At 37.4% G+C, this 15470-nt stretch overlaps 1 protein-coding gene across 1 annotated transcript in view; it reads left to right on the top strand.

The window, feature by feature from the left end:
• The window catches only part of MTREX (Mtr4 exosome RNA helicase), a 47575-nt gene that overhangs the window by 29092 nt on the left and 3013 nt on the right, over nt 1–15470 (top strand). The window contains exons 16-25 of the mRNA XM_018077233.2: nt 3621–3771; nt 5314–5486; nt 5771–5839; nt 8432–8560; nt 9537–9647; nt 9960–10148; nt 11286–11449; nt 12633–12738; nt 13930–13986; nt 14387–14549. Coding sequence (XP_017932722.1) covers nt 3621–3771; nt 5314–5486; nt 5771–5839; nt 8432–8560; nt 9537–9647; nt 9960–10148; nt 11286–11449; nt 12633–12738; nt 13930–13986; nt 14387–14549 — 1312 coding nt within the window. The remainder of the gene's footprint in view (nt 1–3620; nt 3772–5313; nt 5487–5770; nt 5840–8431; nt 8561–9536; nt 9648–9959; nt 10149–11285; nt 11450–12632; nt 12739–13929; nt 13987–14386; nt 14550–15470) is intronic.

The following is a 15470-nucleotide window of genomic DNA, read 5'->3' as shown; positions in this document are numbered from 1 at the left end:
CTCTTCTTGACTGCCCTCTGCCTGACTCTGGATCCAGAGCCTCATACCTGTTCTTTAAGGGCACTGTGGGAGCTGATGGGGGTCAGGAGGGGATTCCTGCTCAGGGGATTCCTCTCTGATCAGGGACCTGTTTCCATTCCTCCCTATCGACTTGGTTTGCTCCATCTGCCTGATGGCAGGAGGGGCAGGGCTTCACCATCTCCTGCTGGACCCTTCTTTTGGGGTCAAAAGGGTATGACTCCACCAGACTGTTTCCCTTTCCCTAATACTTCTTGGCCTCTCCAGTCTTCCTTGAGCTCTGCACAGCAAATCATTCACGTGCTTGCATCATTGCAGGCATCTCTCACACTGTCCTCTGGTACTGACACCAGGCTCAGACACTGTGCAAACGGTGACCTGAACAGCTGCATCCTTCCGGGGGGGTTCTGACTGGGTTAGCACACTCCCCATGAGAGCAGCAGAAACGGCTTTTGCTTGTTTGGAAACCACTGCTGGGACGAGTTGAGTTGCAGGAAAAAGCAAGGAAAAAAAAAAACAAACAACCAAAAATCAAAACCACACACTTACCTCGCAGCCCAGCAGAGAGAGCTAGGAGGGTGGCTGTGCCCTTTCTGCTCCCCCTGCCTCTGCGAACTGCCTGCTCCCTGACGCAGTTTAAATCTCCTGGCAAGGAGCTCGGCTCCACGCCCTGGTCAGCTGATTAGGCCTAGCAGGGCAGCTGGACCCTCTCTGTGCCAGACTGCCCCCCTGAAGAGCGGCTCATCTGAGACCCTCCCGGCACGGGGGTGCTTCATGTGCGACCCTGCCAGGACTCCCCCCCCTCTCCCTGGCGATCAGCTCATCTGAGACCCCCCCACAAGCACCAGGATCATTCCAGGGGGGGCTTTGCACTGGTGGGGGGGAGCTTTCTATGACCCCTGTGACACAGTCAGGACTCTCTTGCACGAGGGGCTCATCATGAGACACACCCCCCAGGGGCCCTCCTGGTGCAGCCCCCTCCCAAGGGGAGACTCATCTGAGACCCCTCTGAGCATGAGGGGCTTTGCACAACCCCCCTGTGACACAACATTAGGCCCTCCTGGTGCAGCCCCCTCCCAAGGGGAGACTCATCTGAGACCCCTCTGAGCATGAGGGTCTTTGCACGACCCCCCTGTGACACGACATTAGACTATATGATTTATCTTTAACTCGTCTTACATGTAATTGTGTTGTTACTTTCATAGTATAAAGATACGCTGAAGGCTTTTCTGTAACAGCTGGGGTTTTTTTCTGAGGTGAAATAGTCATGCAGTGAGTATGAATCTGGCATTTGTAAAGTAATGTCATAAGGCTCTATTTCACTTAAAACAAATGGGATTACAGTATTCTTAAATCTTGTACATGTGAAGGAGTACTTAGATTCAAACTGTCTCTCATTAAATCTGATGTCAGTGCATCAGTGGATGTAGGACATGAATTCCTGACAGTACATTTTAAAATTGAAAAAAAAGTATGTATATTGTGGTATTGTCATTTAAAATCCAATAGACTTGGCGTAATCAGGGAGAGCACTTGATCTGAATTTCAGCATTTGCATTTATAAACTCATCATCAGCTGGCTTTTTTAATAGCCTATGCTTTTTTTATTTTTTTTATTATGGGAATATCTCTGTTAGATACCTTATTGTATAGGGAAAGGCAAATAAATTAGTTGCAAGAAGATATAATTTGTTTTAAGTAAAGCAGTTTTTGAGCTTAAAAAACGGTGCAGAGGAGCATGCTTCCTAGTGTCCACCCTCTCTAAACTCCTTAAATGTCTGATAGAATATGTGGAACTCTAAGCAGTCATAAAGTTCCATGAAAAATATGTAGTGAAACATCCTCGTTTTCTTGTTATATATTTTAAAGTTATGTAAAATGTTCAATCCTAAGTGAATTTACTCATTGGCCTTGCTGAAATGACAATGCTTATTTAGTGATCTCTTGTATTTTGTGGGTATGTCACCCTTAAATGAACAGGAAATACAAAACCATTGCAAACTGTTGCACATCTTTTATTTTACTTTCAGATTAGATTTCACTTGTCATTTTATTCGTCATCATGCAGCTCTGTGGATTATGTCTCTGGGGATCTAGTAGTATTTTTAGCAGACCTTGCTTTTTTTCTATCTTATTATTGATTATGTTAGTTTGGTGGAGGTAGTGAGGTGTGTTGTCAAAAGCTTTTCAGGAATTGAGGAGGTATGATAATCCATGTAATTGTTAACACCTTCAAAGAGCTGTGAAATATTTTTGGGATCAAACTTGGTTTTTATAAAAGCCTATTTATGTTGCTGTTCTGCTGTATTCTGTCCAGCTGCCTGTTGCTTCTGTTTTCCATTCCTCTTGTTGCACAGAAATTGTAATTTTCTGCTTCATAATTCCTGGATTTCCCTTGGATCCTTTCTGAAGAATTGTCAGGCCCATTTGACACTGGTGCTATTTGGATGAAAGGTTATGCACTGCAGTTGGGCAGTTTCATACTTCAGAAGTGTTGGGTCTCTGGCAGCTGATTTCAGTGGCTTCAGTGGTATATCAGGATAGCCTTCTGTGTTGACACTCAAGTGAGGCTGACACTTAAGTGAGACACAGTTTCTCAGGCTTGCCCTTTCCTTGGAGAGGCTGTAGTTCTGGGGTCTCCTAGATCTTCCTTGGACACTGTTTAACTGTGTTGTGTGTGTGTGACAGCTGGTTGTTTTAATGCCTATCAGTTAAATGTTTGCTCTTTTATGATAACAAGGTTGTCCGCTTGGGTAAGACCATAGTAAAGCCATGGTGAATCAGGCCAAAGGTGCATTTACTTAGTCCAGTACCCCTTTTTGACAGAGGACAGTAGTGGAAGTTCTTAGAAAATAAGAGTGGGTAAAGAAGGTAGTGATGTGATATTTCCCAACAATGCTTCCTGAGCATCCTTTCTTCTTAGGTTAATCAAAATACCTGTACCTACCATATTGTAAAAAAATTGAACTTCACAGAATCCCAGAATGGCTGAGGTTAAAAGGGACCTCTAGAGGTCATCTTGTTCAAGCTCTCAGCTCCAGCAGGGCATCTAGATCAAGGTGTCCAAGGTCCAGATGGGTTTTATGCATGTCTGTAATAGGACAGTCCACAACCCCACTCAAGCTACCTGAAAATTATGTTGATTTTATAATGAGACATAAGTTGAAGAAGTTGGTGTCTTCCCAAGACATCAGTGTGATCAGCAAGTCTTGAAAGACTTGCAAATAAGATGTTTTCAGTGTTAAAATACTGGATTGTTTAAAATAGTTAAGTAACAATTACTTTGAAGTTAAAATAATGGAATACAAATTGTAAACCATAGGAAACATCTAAGTTTTTCGTCTGGAATTTACATTTCAGTAAAATCTAATTTATAATATTATAGATATGGTAAGTATCTATACAGTATAAATAGTTTTACATGTTCGACATAATAAAATTGCAAAGGATTTGTTGAAACATAACCTAAATTCAAGACAAGTTGTACAATTCATCAGAGCATCTCCTCATATAAAACACCGCATCATAATATATTTGATATATTCTTCTATGCTGCAATGAATGTACTTTTTTAAATGGACAGTGTCCTTGTATCTTTTTAGGGTTCACCTGATCCTTTAAACAGTGCTTTCCACCTGACATACAACATGGTATTGAACTTACTTCGAGTAGAGGAAATTAACCCTGAATACATGCTAGAAAAATCCTTCTATCAGTTCCAACATTACAGAACTATTCCGGAAATAGTAGAAAGTAAGTATTGCTGCACATTGTTCTCACGTGAGGTCTAAAAGATTGTGCACTGTGAGGCTGGGTGGTTACACTTCAGTAGGTTTATAGAAGTTTATACCTGTGCAGTTTTTGTCTTCCTTGCCAGGAGTTGCTACTGCATCATTTGTTGCTGTGTTACAGTTTCAGTAAGAGTAATTTCCTCTTGTTCTTAGGACCTATATTGATGTGCACTGTCAGTTTATGAAGAGAGCTTTCCTCTCTGAGTCAGACAAGAATGGTTGTCACATTGCTAAACTGCTGGGCTGGAAGAAGGAAAACCAACTTAAAAATTTCTGTGCCTTATTTGAGATGCAGGGAAGAAAAATCTCCTACCTTTTAATATCTCATTACAGTCTGTAAAAAGAACTTAAGCACACTGCATTTGGACTAGCATAAGAAAGAAATGTTTGATTATAATACGAAGCTAAACTCAGAGGACTGAGACATCATTTGCACTGCACTGAGTAACATTTTGAGTCATGATCTTTAAATAGTGGGTTTTCATGAGCCAAAGTCAGTTTTCAGAGTTCTCAGCCAGTGTTTGAGAGCAAGGCCTCTTTCAATACTTAAGCCAGAAGAATCTTAGGAACATGACAGGTAACTATGATTAATAAGCAGTCCATTAATTTATTTCTTAATTGAATATTAAGAGAGAAAGTGTGTAGTTGCATGTAGCTTTGAAAGACATGCAGAGGGAGAGTTTCAATTACCTTTGCAGAGTTTCTGTTAGTTTGCAGGTGCACTAGTAGTTAAATATAGTATTTATTTCTTTGGAACGTTCCCATTCTGGTTGACATGCCAAGATCTTTAGTCTGTCATTCCAACATTGCTTGTTTAAATAGAAAAATAGAGCTGAAGAACATTTTTCATAGTTTTTGGACAGTTTCAGTTTAGGCACCATACATTAGAATTTTGTAACCGCTTCAGCCGCAGTTAAAAGCACAAAGGAGAGAATTGGCTCTTCAGATCATAGAGGAAAGTATGCCATGAGCATGGATGAATGGCTTATTTCTTTAAAAAGGTGGCATCTAAAAATAGGGAGCGCTTCCCTGAGCTTTCTCTCAAGTCCAAGTGAAGTGGGATTTCTGGGCCACTTAGAAGCATTCAAATAACACACTAGAGAGTGAGTTGGTAGAGAGAAGAAAGTGACTTTTATAAAATCTGCCCTTAGTTTATATTTACTAGTGGTATTACCAGTGTGAGAGGATGAATCATATTGCTTAGTTTTAGTGGGACTTCTGTGCAAACCTAAATCAGTTATTCCTGCACAATTGGGTGTCTAGCCTTCTCCAGTTTCTCAAGCTTGTTTACTTAAGAAAAATAATGCTAGTATTTAATTTTCTATAAATAAATTTAGTGGACAAATTTATAGATTTCTAGCTTTCCAGAGAATGGATTATTGTAAATAGAAAATGGGTACCAAAAATGATCACAAAATATTAGTTATGTAGATCTGAAAGTGAAACATTGATTTCTAAATCTGCAAAGTTATAAATTTCCATCATATTTTACTTTTCATTATAGGGGTCAATAATTTGGAAGCACAGTACAACAAAATTGCAATTCCCAATGAAGAAAATGTGGTGATATACTACAGAATCCGACAGCAGCTTGCAAAACTGGGTAAAGAAATTGAAGAGTATATTCATAAACCAAAGTACTGCTTGCCCTTTCTACAGCCAGGAAGACTGGTAAAGGTAAATTGATTTTTTTTTATTATTTTTTTTTTTATTTCAAATCTTTACCTATCTGTGAAATCTGCAGGATTCATTTTTGTCTGCCAGTTTAACATCTTGAAAAATTACATGCATCACACTAAGCACCAGTTTTGACTTGTTGTGTTTCTTTGCTAAACATTCAGTAATGCATTGAAAGAAATACTCTTTTCATAATGACTGCTGTTGTAAATATCAGAAATACAAAAAGTTATGCTTGCTAGGATGTGATTATATGTGATTATAACATCTTGTAATACTTCCAGGTGAAGAATGAAGGTGATGACTATGGATGGGGAGTGGTTGTTAATTTCTCTAAGAAATCAAATGTGAAGGTAAAATACACATTCTCTCCACTAGCAAAATATATACCTTACTGCTTTTTCTGAGAATAAGATAAAACTATTTTGTTTATATATAGTTTTCAAAGGCAAAAATATTTCCTTTCACCCCAAAATTTACAAAAAGCTTCGGCCTTCCTGATGCGAAAGTGCAAAGAAAAAATGCTATGGAAAATGGGACAAACCCCATGTCCTGCGTTCATTTTTTAAGTTTTGATGTATTTGTGCATGCAGCATTGAGGGCACGGACCCCATCGCTTGCGGTTCCAAGCAGCTGAATCAAGTTTATTGAGAACAACCCCACCTTATATATGCAGTTTGAATAGTAACACAGGATCTTCAACCAATCACATCCAAGTACTCCGTGGAGCATGTGCAATAGTGTATCAGGAACTACAATTCCCAGAATGACCTGTGGCATTTTTCCTGGGATACAAACCGCCACAGTGGAGGAAATGCTTGCTTGTGCATAGCACTGCAGACGTTTCAAACCAGGTTGTTTCTGAGACATCTCCTACGCTACACTAAGCTGCTCATGAGAAAGCTTCTATAAGCGAGGCTTAAGAACATATGGAGACTGACATTTGGCTCTATGTAGAAGGTGATCTTAAACTGGGGAACTGTCTTGAGTCCTAAGTTAGTGCATGAGACGTGGGATTGCTTGTCCTCCGAGACATTGCTGTAGAGTTGAAAGTTGAGAAATTAAAATACAAAGAGAGCAAAACAATAGAAATGGATGTGGGGAAATTTGGAAGACAATACAGAGGGCAGTGATGCAATAGTAGCTTTGGTTTTCTATCTTCCTTTTGAAAGCCATATTTTTTTCTTTTTTCAGGTTGAAAAACTGGACTGTTACTGCTGTTGTTTAAACCTTTTTTTCTAGATTGCTTATTTCATAGAGCCACATTAGTAGTAAACCAGATTTCCCCCAAACCCCAGCTTCCTGTGTAAAATTGACAACTTCTGTATCACTGAAGGCATTTCTTCAATCTGTGTCATATTTTATCCACATATATATTTGCCTTCCCTATCTGGCCTGTCTCACTGTTGTGCAGACCTTTGGGTTTGAAGATTAGCTTTGCAAGTACGGTCTGTGTTGCAAGAGATGGTTCTGTCTCCAGCAGCACTTTTTTCATCAAGTCATTCTAGCAGCTGGGTTGAATTTTTCCTTCTGCATGTGTGGAAAGAATGACAGCAGGTGCTGGAAGTTAAAGAACAGACCTAAAGTTATGTAACTTTTAAAATCAGTATGAAAATACTAGTTTCTACGAGCAGAGGCAAAAGAAATTACTTGAAGAATCTGTTATTTACCCATTTTAATGGTCTATTCAGTGCATTTTTGTCCTGAGATACAGATACCTTTCCCTGTTACTGTTTAATGTTGTAGTATACTTAGTTAGTACTGGAAAGATATCACTATTATGCCATGTCTTTAAACCTTCATCCACTTGTAAGCTGAACAGTTCTTTGGATTTGCTTTTAGGAATTGTGTTGAATTCAGTCTATAGTACTAGTTTTTCTTCAGTTGTAAATTTTTCTGCACTGTATCATAGTTCTGAATTAAGTAATTTTTTTAGTGAAGAATGTATGAATTAATATTGACCTTTAGGGTTATATTATGTCTGTATTTCACTGAGTAATACTCTTTGTTCGTTGCACTGTGAGAGCATGAGTCATGTCAGTTATGTTTATTGTTAGTTATATGTAGATGCTTTTCCATCATAATTTCACATTTCAGTATTCCACAAAATTGTCAGTGCAAATAGCACTTTATCTGGAATTACAGTAGACAGAATAATTTGTATCAAGCAGAGGTGCTTGCTATATATTGTACATTATAGTAGACGGCAAAGTAACTGTTTGCTTTGGAATTCATAAAAAACCCAAATATTTTTGAGTGGGGAATTTTATTTCCACTATATTGTGCTAGCAGTATGCTAGTGATATTGTTGTGCTGTTTACAGTCCACATTGTCATCTCATCCCTGATTCTAGACATCAGATTTTTGTCTGTAAACAGTTATTGATACTAAAATTTGAGATGCTGGAATTCTGTTCCCCCTTTCAGATTATTATAATCCTTGTTTATTTATAACATTTACTATATAAACATATTTTTAGTGCTATACCATGGTCATTGAATTTGAGTCTCATGTTACTAATCTGGGATTCTGAATTCGTTACCTGTGCTGTAATTGTTTCTTTTTTATTTTTTAATACAAAGTTCACTGCTAGCATGATGCAAATATGCAAAAATGTTTCAAAACATGTTGGCTTACTTTGAAAGAGCTACATCTAGAAGAAAAGGCAGGAACACCTAAAGCTGCAAGCAGACTTTAGACTACACTGGTGGGGGAGGATGGAGAGGGGTAATTTTTCAAGTGTGTTTTTCAGTGGGAGGAATCTTTCAATCAGTACTAATTCAATAGTTTTTAGAATATACTGCAACACTGAGCTGGTACTCTGTAAAGAAACATAGCTCATTTTATACTGTTAATGTTGAATAAATCATTTATTTTCCTTCCATTCTCTCTGATATTTGAAAATAGCTGTTATAGTCCTGTTTTTTGTCCTGTACCCTCAACAGCCAAATTCTGGTGAATTGGACCCGTTGTATGTAGTTGAAGTGCTCCTACACTGTAGCAAAGACAGTTTGAAAAATTCTGCTACTGAGGCTGCAAAGCCAGCCAGACCTGATGAGAAAGGAGAGATGCAGGTTGGTTATACATGTTTATTCTCTATAGTTCCTTATAAACTTTCTCCAGTATTGTATTTCCAAAACATTTGCAGACTGTGGTAAAAGAGGGGCTGATGCATTAAGGAAGAGAACAGAGTGTACACCTAACTCTACCTTCTTAATAAATTATTAAATTTTTAGCAGTGATATTTGACAGATACTTTTTTAAATCAGTATCTTGTCCTTGGGAACAGAATTCCTTTTTTATTTCTTAGAATCATAGAATCATTAAGGTTGTAAAAGAGCTCCAAGATCGTGAAGTCTTAACTTTTGACCAAACACTCCCTTGTCAACTAGACAATGAGCACTAAGTGCCACATCCAGTCATTTCTTGAACACTTCCGGGGATGGTGACTCCACCAGCTCCCTGGGCAGCTTTCCAAGACTGTCTCATTCTAAAATTAAATTGAAATATTTATTGAAAGTATTTGCATTGTTTAAAATTTTCGATTTGAAACCCTGTATCAAGACAGTTACAATTCTCAGATCAGAGACAGTTGTTTAATTTGTCCAACTTATTTTTCTCAGAAAGTCCATTTAAACCTTGAGATACAGTATGGATTCTTTGTGATGTTATCACGGTTTTGATACTTAGGAATATATATTTTCTGGTTTGATGTTCTCTATTAGCATTCTTAGTTAAGTATATGACAATAATTTGTCTGGTTTGACTTATAAAGGTGTTCCAGCAGATAAGACACAAGGTAATAGAAAAGCTGTTGTTTTCATGTGTAGCTTCTCTCCAGATTTAATTGTATTTAGAATTTTTCAGTTTGGACAAATTTACTTTTCTTCTTTATGAATACTTTATCTCATTCCTGCTTCCTGATATTCCTTTACCCACTGCTGTGTCCTATACTCAGTTTTCCTTTTCCTTTGAAACAGTTTTGCTATGGACCAATAATAAGAAATATGTTTTTTACTAATTTGTCAGTTACTACACTGTCTTTGATAGGTTGTTCCTGTTTTGGTGCATCTTATCTCAGCTATCAGTAGTGTCCGACTTTACATTCCGAAAGACCTGAGGCCTGTTGATAACAGGCAAAGCGTGTTAAAGTCTATACAGGTAAGCTCCAGTAGGCTGTGTAAGCATTCTGCTCTGATGTACTTTTGGACCCAAGACAACTTGTAAAGAATTTTGTATAAAGCTTCTGTCAAATCTTCAGCCTTATTTTTTAAAGGGATGGGAAGCCACAATGTACGTCAGTTGTTTCTCCTTGTTGAGACATTTTAAAATGACTTTGAAAACTGCTGAAACATCACATAACAAACATGACAGCCTTCTATGTCCCTATAATTATGCCAGCTAATTTGTAAAATGTGGTTTATTTTACTCTTGCTAATCTTACAAGAAAAAAATCTTCTTTCCTCCTTTTAGGAAGTACAGAAGCGATTTCCTGATGGAGTACCATTACTAGACCCCATTGATGACATGGGCATCAAAGACCAAGGGTTGAAAAAAGTAATCCAAAAAGTAGAGGCGTTTGAGCATAGGATGTATTCACATCCTCTTCACAATGATCCCAACTTGGAAACCGTATATAAACTCTGTGAAAAAAAAGCACAGGTAAAGAGACAAACCAAAACAGAGTATGTTTATTTAGCTGCAGACTGAGAGAGAGAGAGGATAATGGTTCTCTTCTTGCTTGCTTTGCTTTTTATTTGCAAAGCCCAAATAACCTTTTTTTTAAAAAATGAATAAGCCCAAATAAACCCTTTTGAATACAGTAAAATTACTAAATCTCAGTAACAAACTGGCTGAGTTGGTGTTGTGTCCTTGATTGATACAGATGGGAAGTACATCTGGAAAGAAAACTCTGAAGAAGTCATTGGGCATTAGAAGGTTACAGGGGATCACCAGAGTGTCTTTTGCTGAATAGGCATAGCACAATACAGTGTAGGAAAAGTCTTTATAGATAATTTTTGATACATAGGTAATTTTAACTTAAAATTTGTAGTATACTTGTGCAAAGGTAAGTCAAATTGATGGGGCTTGTTAGCTTACCACAGAAATCATTGTGCTGCCCCTTTCTGATCTGACTCCCATCCTGGAAGCAATGCACTTACTTATTTTGTATAGAGTTGTACCCTGCTAGACTGAAACTGGTTGTGCACAAAACCAGCTCTCCTGTTTCTGTGCTGCTCCAGAAAATAGTTCTCCAGGGGTTGCTTCACAGGAGTGAAGTAGTTCTGGTATGGGCAGCACAAAGTTACATGTGCTGAAAGTTACCTGATGAACTGAGCAGCCTTCTGCAAAGGGTGTCTGCTGTGAGGATCTGGACAGTGACTGTGATGAACTGCCAGACACTGGAGAAACTCAAAAGTGCAAAAAATAATGCCTTTGGGTTACATTTCATTGAATAGTTAGTTAGTTGAGACTTAGTACAGATCTCAGAAGATGAGTGCTCATTTCTCAATGAAAGATTGCTTCCATGTCCTTTTGGTTTGGGCTTGCTTGGGTTGTTTCCCATGCTGGGTAAATAGCTTGACTTCCCAAGCTTGCCAGAGTTTCCTATGGATAAATGGACCTGATTTTTTTAGATTATTAGTATTATTTAATTTCTTCTAAACCTTCTTCTTAGTAGAGTTAGGCAAGTCAGTGTCAACTAATATGTTCATATACAATTGTTCTGACACCTTGTTTTTAAAACAGTTGCATCTGTTAAACCAGCCACATATAATTGCTGTCCTTCTGCCCCCCTAGATTGCTATGGATATTAAAGTAGCAAAGCGAGAACTGAAGAAAGCCAGAACTGTCCTACAAATGGATGAACTCAAATGCCGCAAGCGTGTTTTGAGAAGACTGGGGTTTGCCACCTCTTCAGATGTTATTGAGATGAAAGGACGGGTCGCTTGTGAAATCAGCAGGTAGGTGGTGTCTGTGCAAAGTATTTATTGTCAGGAATACACACTTCACTGTCCTTGTTGAAGTTAGTACCTTATGTTTATATTTTGAAGTTCTGAGACCATCATAAGAAAGATTCTTCAGAGGCTGTGATTTGTGTAACAAAGGGAATATACTGATTAAGGCAGTTAAAGTAAAGGTAGCAACTCAAGGACAAAATACAATAGATTTTAAAATTAAAATGTGGACACGAAAGTGCCAAAACAGTGGCTATTTTGAACCTGGCTTAGGCAATAGCTTGTGTTTTCTTTTAATGTTGTACATTACATGAGAGGATGGTCTTGATGCCTGTGGTTGAAGCTCAACCAGGACTGTTGGTACAGAGTCACTCACAAACAAGAGCATAACAATGATTGTCAGCAATTATCAGGTTGCTGACAGGTTTGGAATATAGCTTAATTGTTTCCACAGGGCTGATGGAACATTTCTGTGAACTGGTGCATTTTACTCTAATACATTTAGCAGGTACCTATATATTGAAAGATAGGGAAGCTCATGAATTGGACTTTAATATTTTACCGTGTAATTCAGATTTTGGTAGAATTATGTATTTTTAAAAGTCACAGTGACTGCTGTACTCCTTGTCTTACAGGTGAGTTTGAAAGATGCTTCCTATATTTGTTCAATATCTAATAACTTTTTCCCCTGCAAAATTTGATAGCAAGTGAGGAAGCTGAATCAGAATTTTATCAAATTCCTGCCTGTATGAAACTGTTTGATGAGTTACACAACTCTTTGTAAAAGTCTGCTTTGTTCCACCCCCATCCTATGCATTTGACTGATAATCTCTAAAAACAAAGGTTTTGTCTTACCAACAATTCGGTGTTTTATCCAAATAAGTATGTGTTTGGATTTTGTACCCACATCATGCACTTTCTTTTATGATTCATAATTAAGTCTTTATTTTTCAAGTAAATTGAAGCCAGTTTGTTCCTTTTTTCAGTATCATGGAAATATCCAGTTGAATCTTTTATGAGCAACAGTGGTACGAGTTTTAGGCCTTTTAAATTGCCTAACTCTATGGTTCTTTTCGATCTTTTGATATCCTGTCTGAAAAAAACTGACTAAAGCAACTGTTAATACTAACTTACATGAACTGTCAGGAGAGATAAGTCTTTCCCCTAAGCTTCCTTGTCTTTATTTTAGTGCTGATGAACTACTCCTGACAGAAATGATGTTCAATGGTCTCTTCAATGACTTAACTGCAGAACAGGCAACTGCACTACTCAGCTGTTTCGTATTTCAAGAGAATGTGAGTTACTTCTTCAGTTCAAGAATTCTGGACATTCCTGTGTTCCAACAGTATTGTTCATAATTCAGTTCCAGGAATCGGTCATAACAGTTTCAGCCATTGCAAATTTTTGTCCCTTCCTAAGGTGTTTGTTGTGAACTTCACAAAAGCATTGCAGCTTCAGTGCTAAAGTATCTTTCCTCATGAGTGACATGCCAAAGGTTGTGTAAAATGGCAGTCCTTCTCATGAATGAAGCAGCATGAATAGATTCTCAGCATACATGCTGATATTTATGTATGTATACAAACATACCTCCATATAATTTAAAATGTAGAAATGCTTATTTCAAAAAGAAACACTCAGGGGTGAGGCAGTCTTTAATTCTGAGACATGTCCACGTTATGTTATTTGGACAGTACCCTTGACCTATTGATGGAAATGGCAGCACACATGGAATTGATACTGAAAAAAGCTGTTAAAAACAGACCATATGTTCTTAAAAGCAAAAACATGGGCATTTGATACCAGACGTCATTGTTTTCTCATCTACAAGCTGTATAGGTTAGCATCATCAGGGAAATATAGTAAACTTCCATATGAAACATTTTTGCCAATAACTAGCAAGATGTATCACTCAATTTGATTCTAAATATAGAAAAAACAGCAGCAGATGCTAATGAATTACATTTGTTAGTAGAAGGGACACCAAGGTAAGCCGTTGTTAATTAGAATATTGTGTTTAAACTCAAGTACTATTGTTGAGTGAAACAGCAAGGGCATAAAAATGTGGCTGTATTTTCAACAGCCGCATTTTCATACTTGCCACTTACGTTTAAGTTATTAAAAGCGTTTGCAAAATTTTTATATTGTTAAAAGAAAAGCTTTAATAGTCAAAAGCAGTAAATGGCAGTTCATTTGGCAGTCCAAAACGATGATACAGCTAAATAAAGGGAATTTTGGAAGTATCCAGAAAGTAGGTGCTTTTTTTCATAGTGGCAGCATACTGTACAGAAATATTTAGTTTTCTGCTTTAGTTTGAGGAAAAAGTATTTGGGGAATTCAGTAATTTTAGTGTTTGATAATACATTTGAGATGTTTTTTGAATAATTTAGGATGCCAGTATCACACCCTGAACTTCTGTTTTTGCATTTAATTTGGTGTAGAGTAAATATACAGGAGCACATGAGCCTATTGAACATTTTCTTTTTCAGTCCAGTGAAATGCCAAAGTTGACAGAGCAGTTGGCAGGACCACTTCGGCAAATGCAGGTAATTAGAAATCTGTCTGTGCTCAGGGTTAACATGAGCAAAAATTATGAATAATGTATAATAAGTGCACAGTAAAGACCTGATCTTGGATCATCAGTGAATTTGGCTGGCACTGCATGTGATTTTGCAGTGTGTAATAATGGGTTATATTGTTTGCAAGAAATCTGTGCAAATTTAGAACATGCCTTTAAAACTTTTATAAGCTTGCTTACTGCACTGTAAATTGTTAGTGCAGGCAGGCTTAATGTAAACAGTGGTTTACTTTCTGATTCTGAGTAATTTCACACTAGAAAGGAAACCTCATCCTGTATGTAGTACCTAATAATGTACAAGTCTTTCTATCAGTTAAACACTTACTCTGTTTAAATATATTATAAATTTAAAATATTTTATTTTAAAGGAGTGTGCAAAAAGGATTGCCAAGGTGTCAGCGGAAGCAAAACTGGAAATTGATGAAGAAAATTACTTAAATTCTTTCAGACCCAACCTAATGGATGTTGTGCATACATGGGCAAATGGAGCTAACTTTGCTCACATCTGCAGAATGACTGATGTCTTTGAAGGTAGGTTAATCACTTGTTCTTTAGAAGATGTGAGATGATAATTCCACAACATGGAATGGTAATTCTGAAAACCCTTATAATAAACTCAGATGTATGCAGGTATCGGCATGGCTAAAATGAAGTGGGAAAAAAATTATTGACTTTATATATTAATTTCTAGTTACACTGTTGATAATTTAGAATCTAAGAAGATTTTCAAAAGGGATATCTCTGTATTTTAAAAACTTTCTGTGAAACTAAGAAATTCTAAGCATTAAGACAAAAGTTAATGTTTACTTTTTCTAGTTAAAGGGAAAAATACCATATTCTAAATGCTTGTCACGAAGAAGTACATCTCTTGTGCTTGCTCTCATTACGGTTAAATGTTTTATTTACCTGGTAACCAGCTGACAGTTCCTCCTGCTGACTTAATCATGACAGAAGAAAGAAGTGGTAATAAAGTCTCTGTTTTAGATGGTTCATCACAGCACTGCAATGCAGATAGTTGTAAAGCCCAGATATAAACTGTCATATAGGTTAATTAAGTTCCTAAACCTGGAGTACAAGAAATCACCCCTTGAGGAAGAAGACTTTGTTTGCATTTTTTTAAAAGTATGATGACTTAAAGCCCAGATACTTTTTAAAAGATACCTTCACACCCCTGAAGGTCAAACCACAATAAAAAACCTAATTTCATCTTCTACCAGCTGTGTTGAAAGTTGTGAAGAACAGTAGGATGCCTTACAAGTCTGTGTGCAGTGACTGATACTTGAAAATTCTTTTGATTTTTGAAGTTGTTGCTGTCACCGCTGCCCTGCCTCTCTCAGATGCGGTTTTCTTGTTTGCAAATGGGAGCCCTTAAAACGAGGGAATTCACGCACGTAATTCATGCATGTAATCCAATGCATAGACCCAGGAACTTTCTAAAGTATATTGCCTGGG

This window comes from Manacus vitellinus, unplaced genomic scaffold (genome assembly GCF_001715985.3).
Source record: "Manacus vitellinus isolate BGI_N305 unplaced genomic scaffold, ASM171598v3 scaffold_36_pilon, whole genome shotgun sequence".
Lineage (NCBI taxonomy): Eukaryota > Metazoa > Chordata > Aves > Passeriformes > Pipridae > Manacus > Manacus vitellinus.
This window is presented reverse-complemented; position numbering and strand designations above follow the sequence as displayed.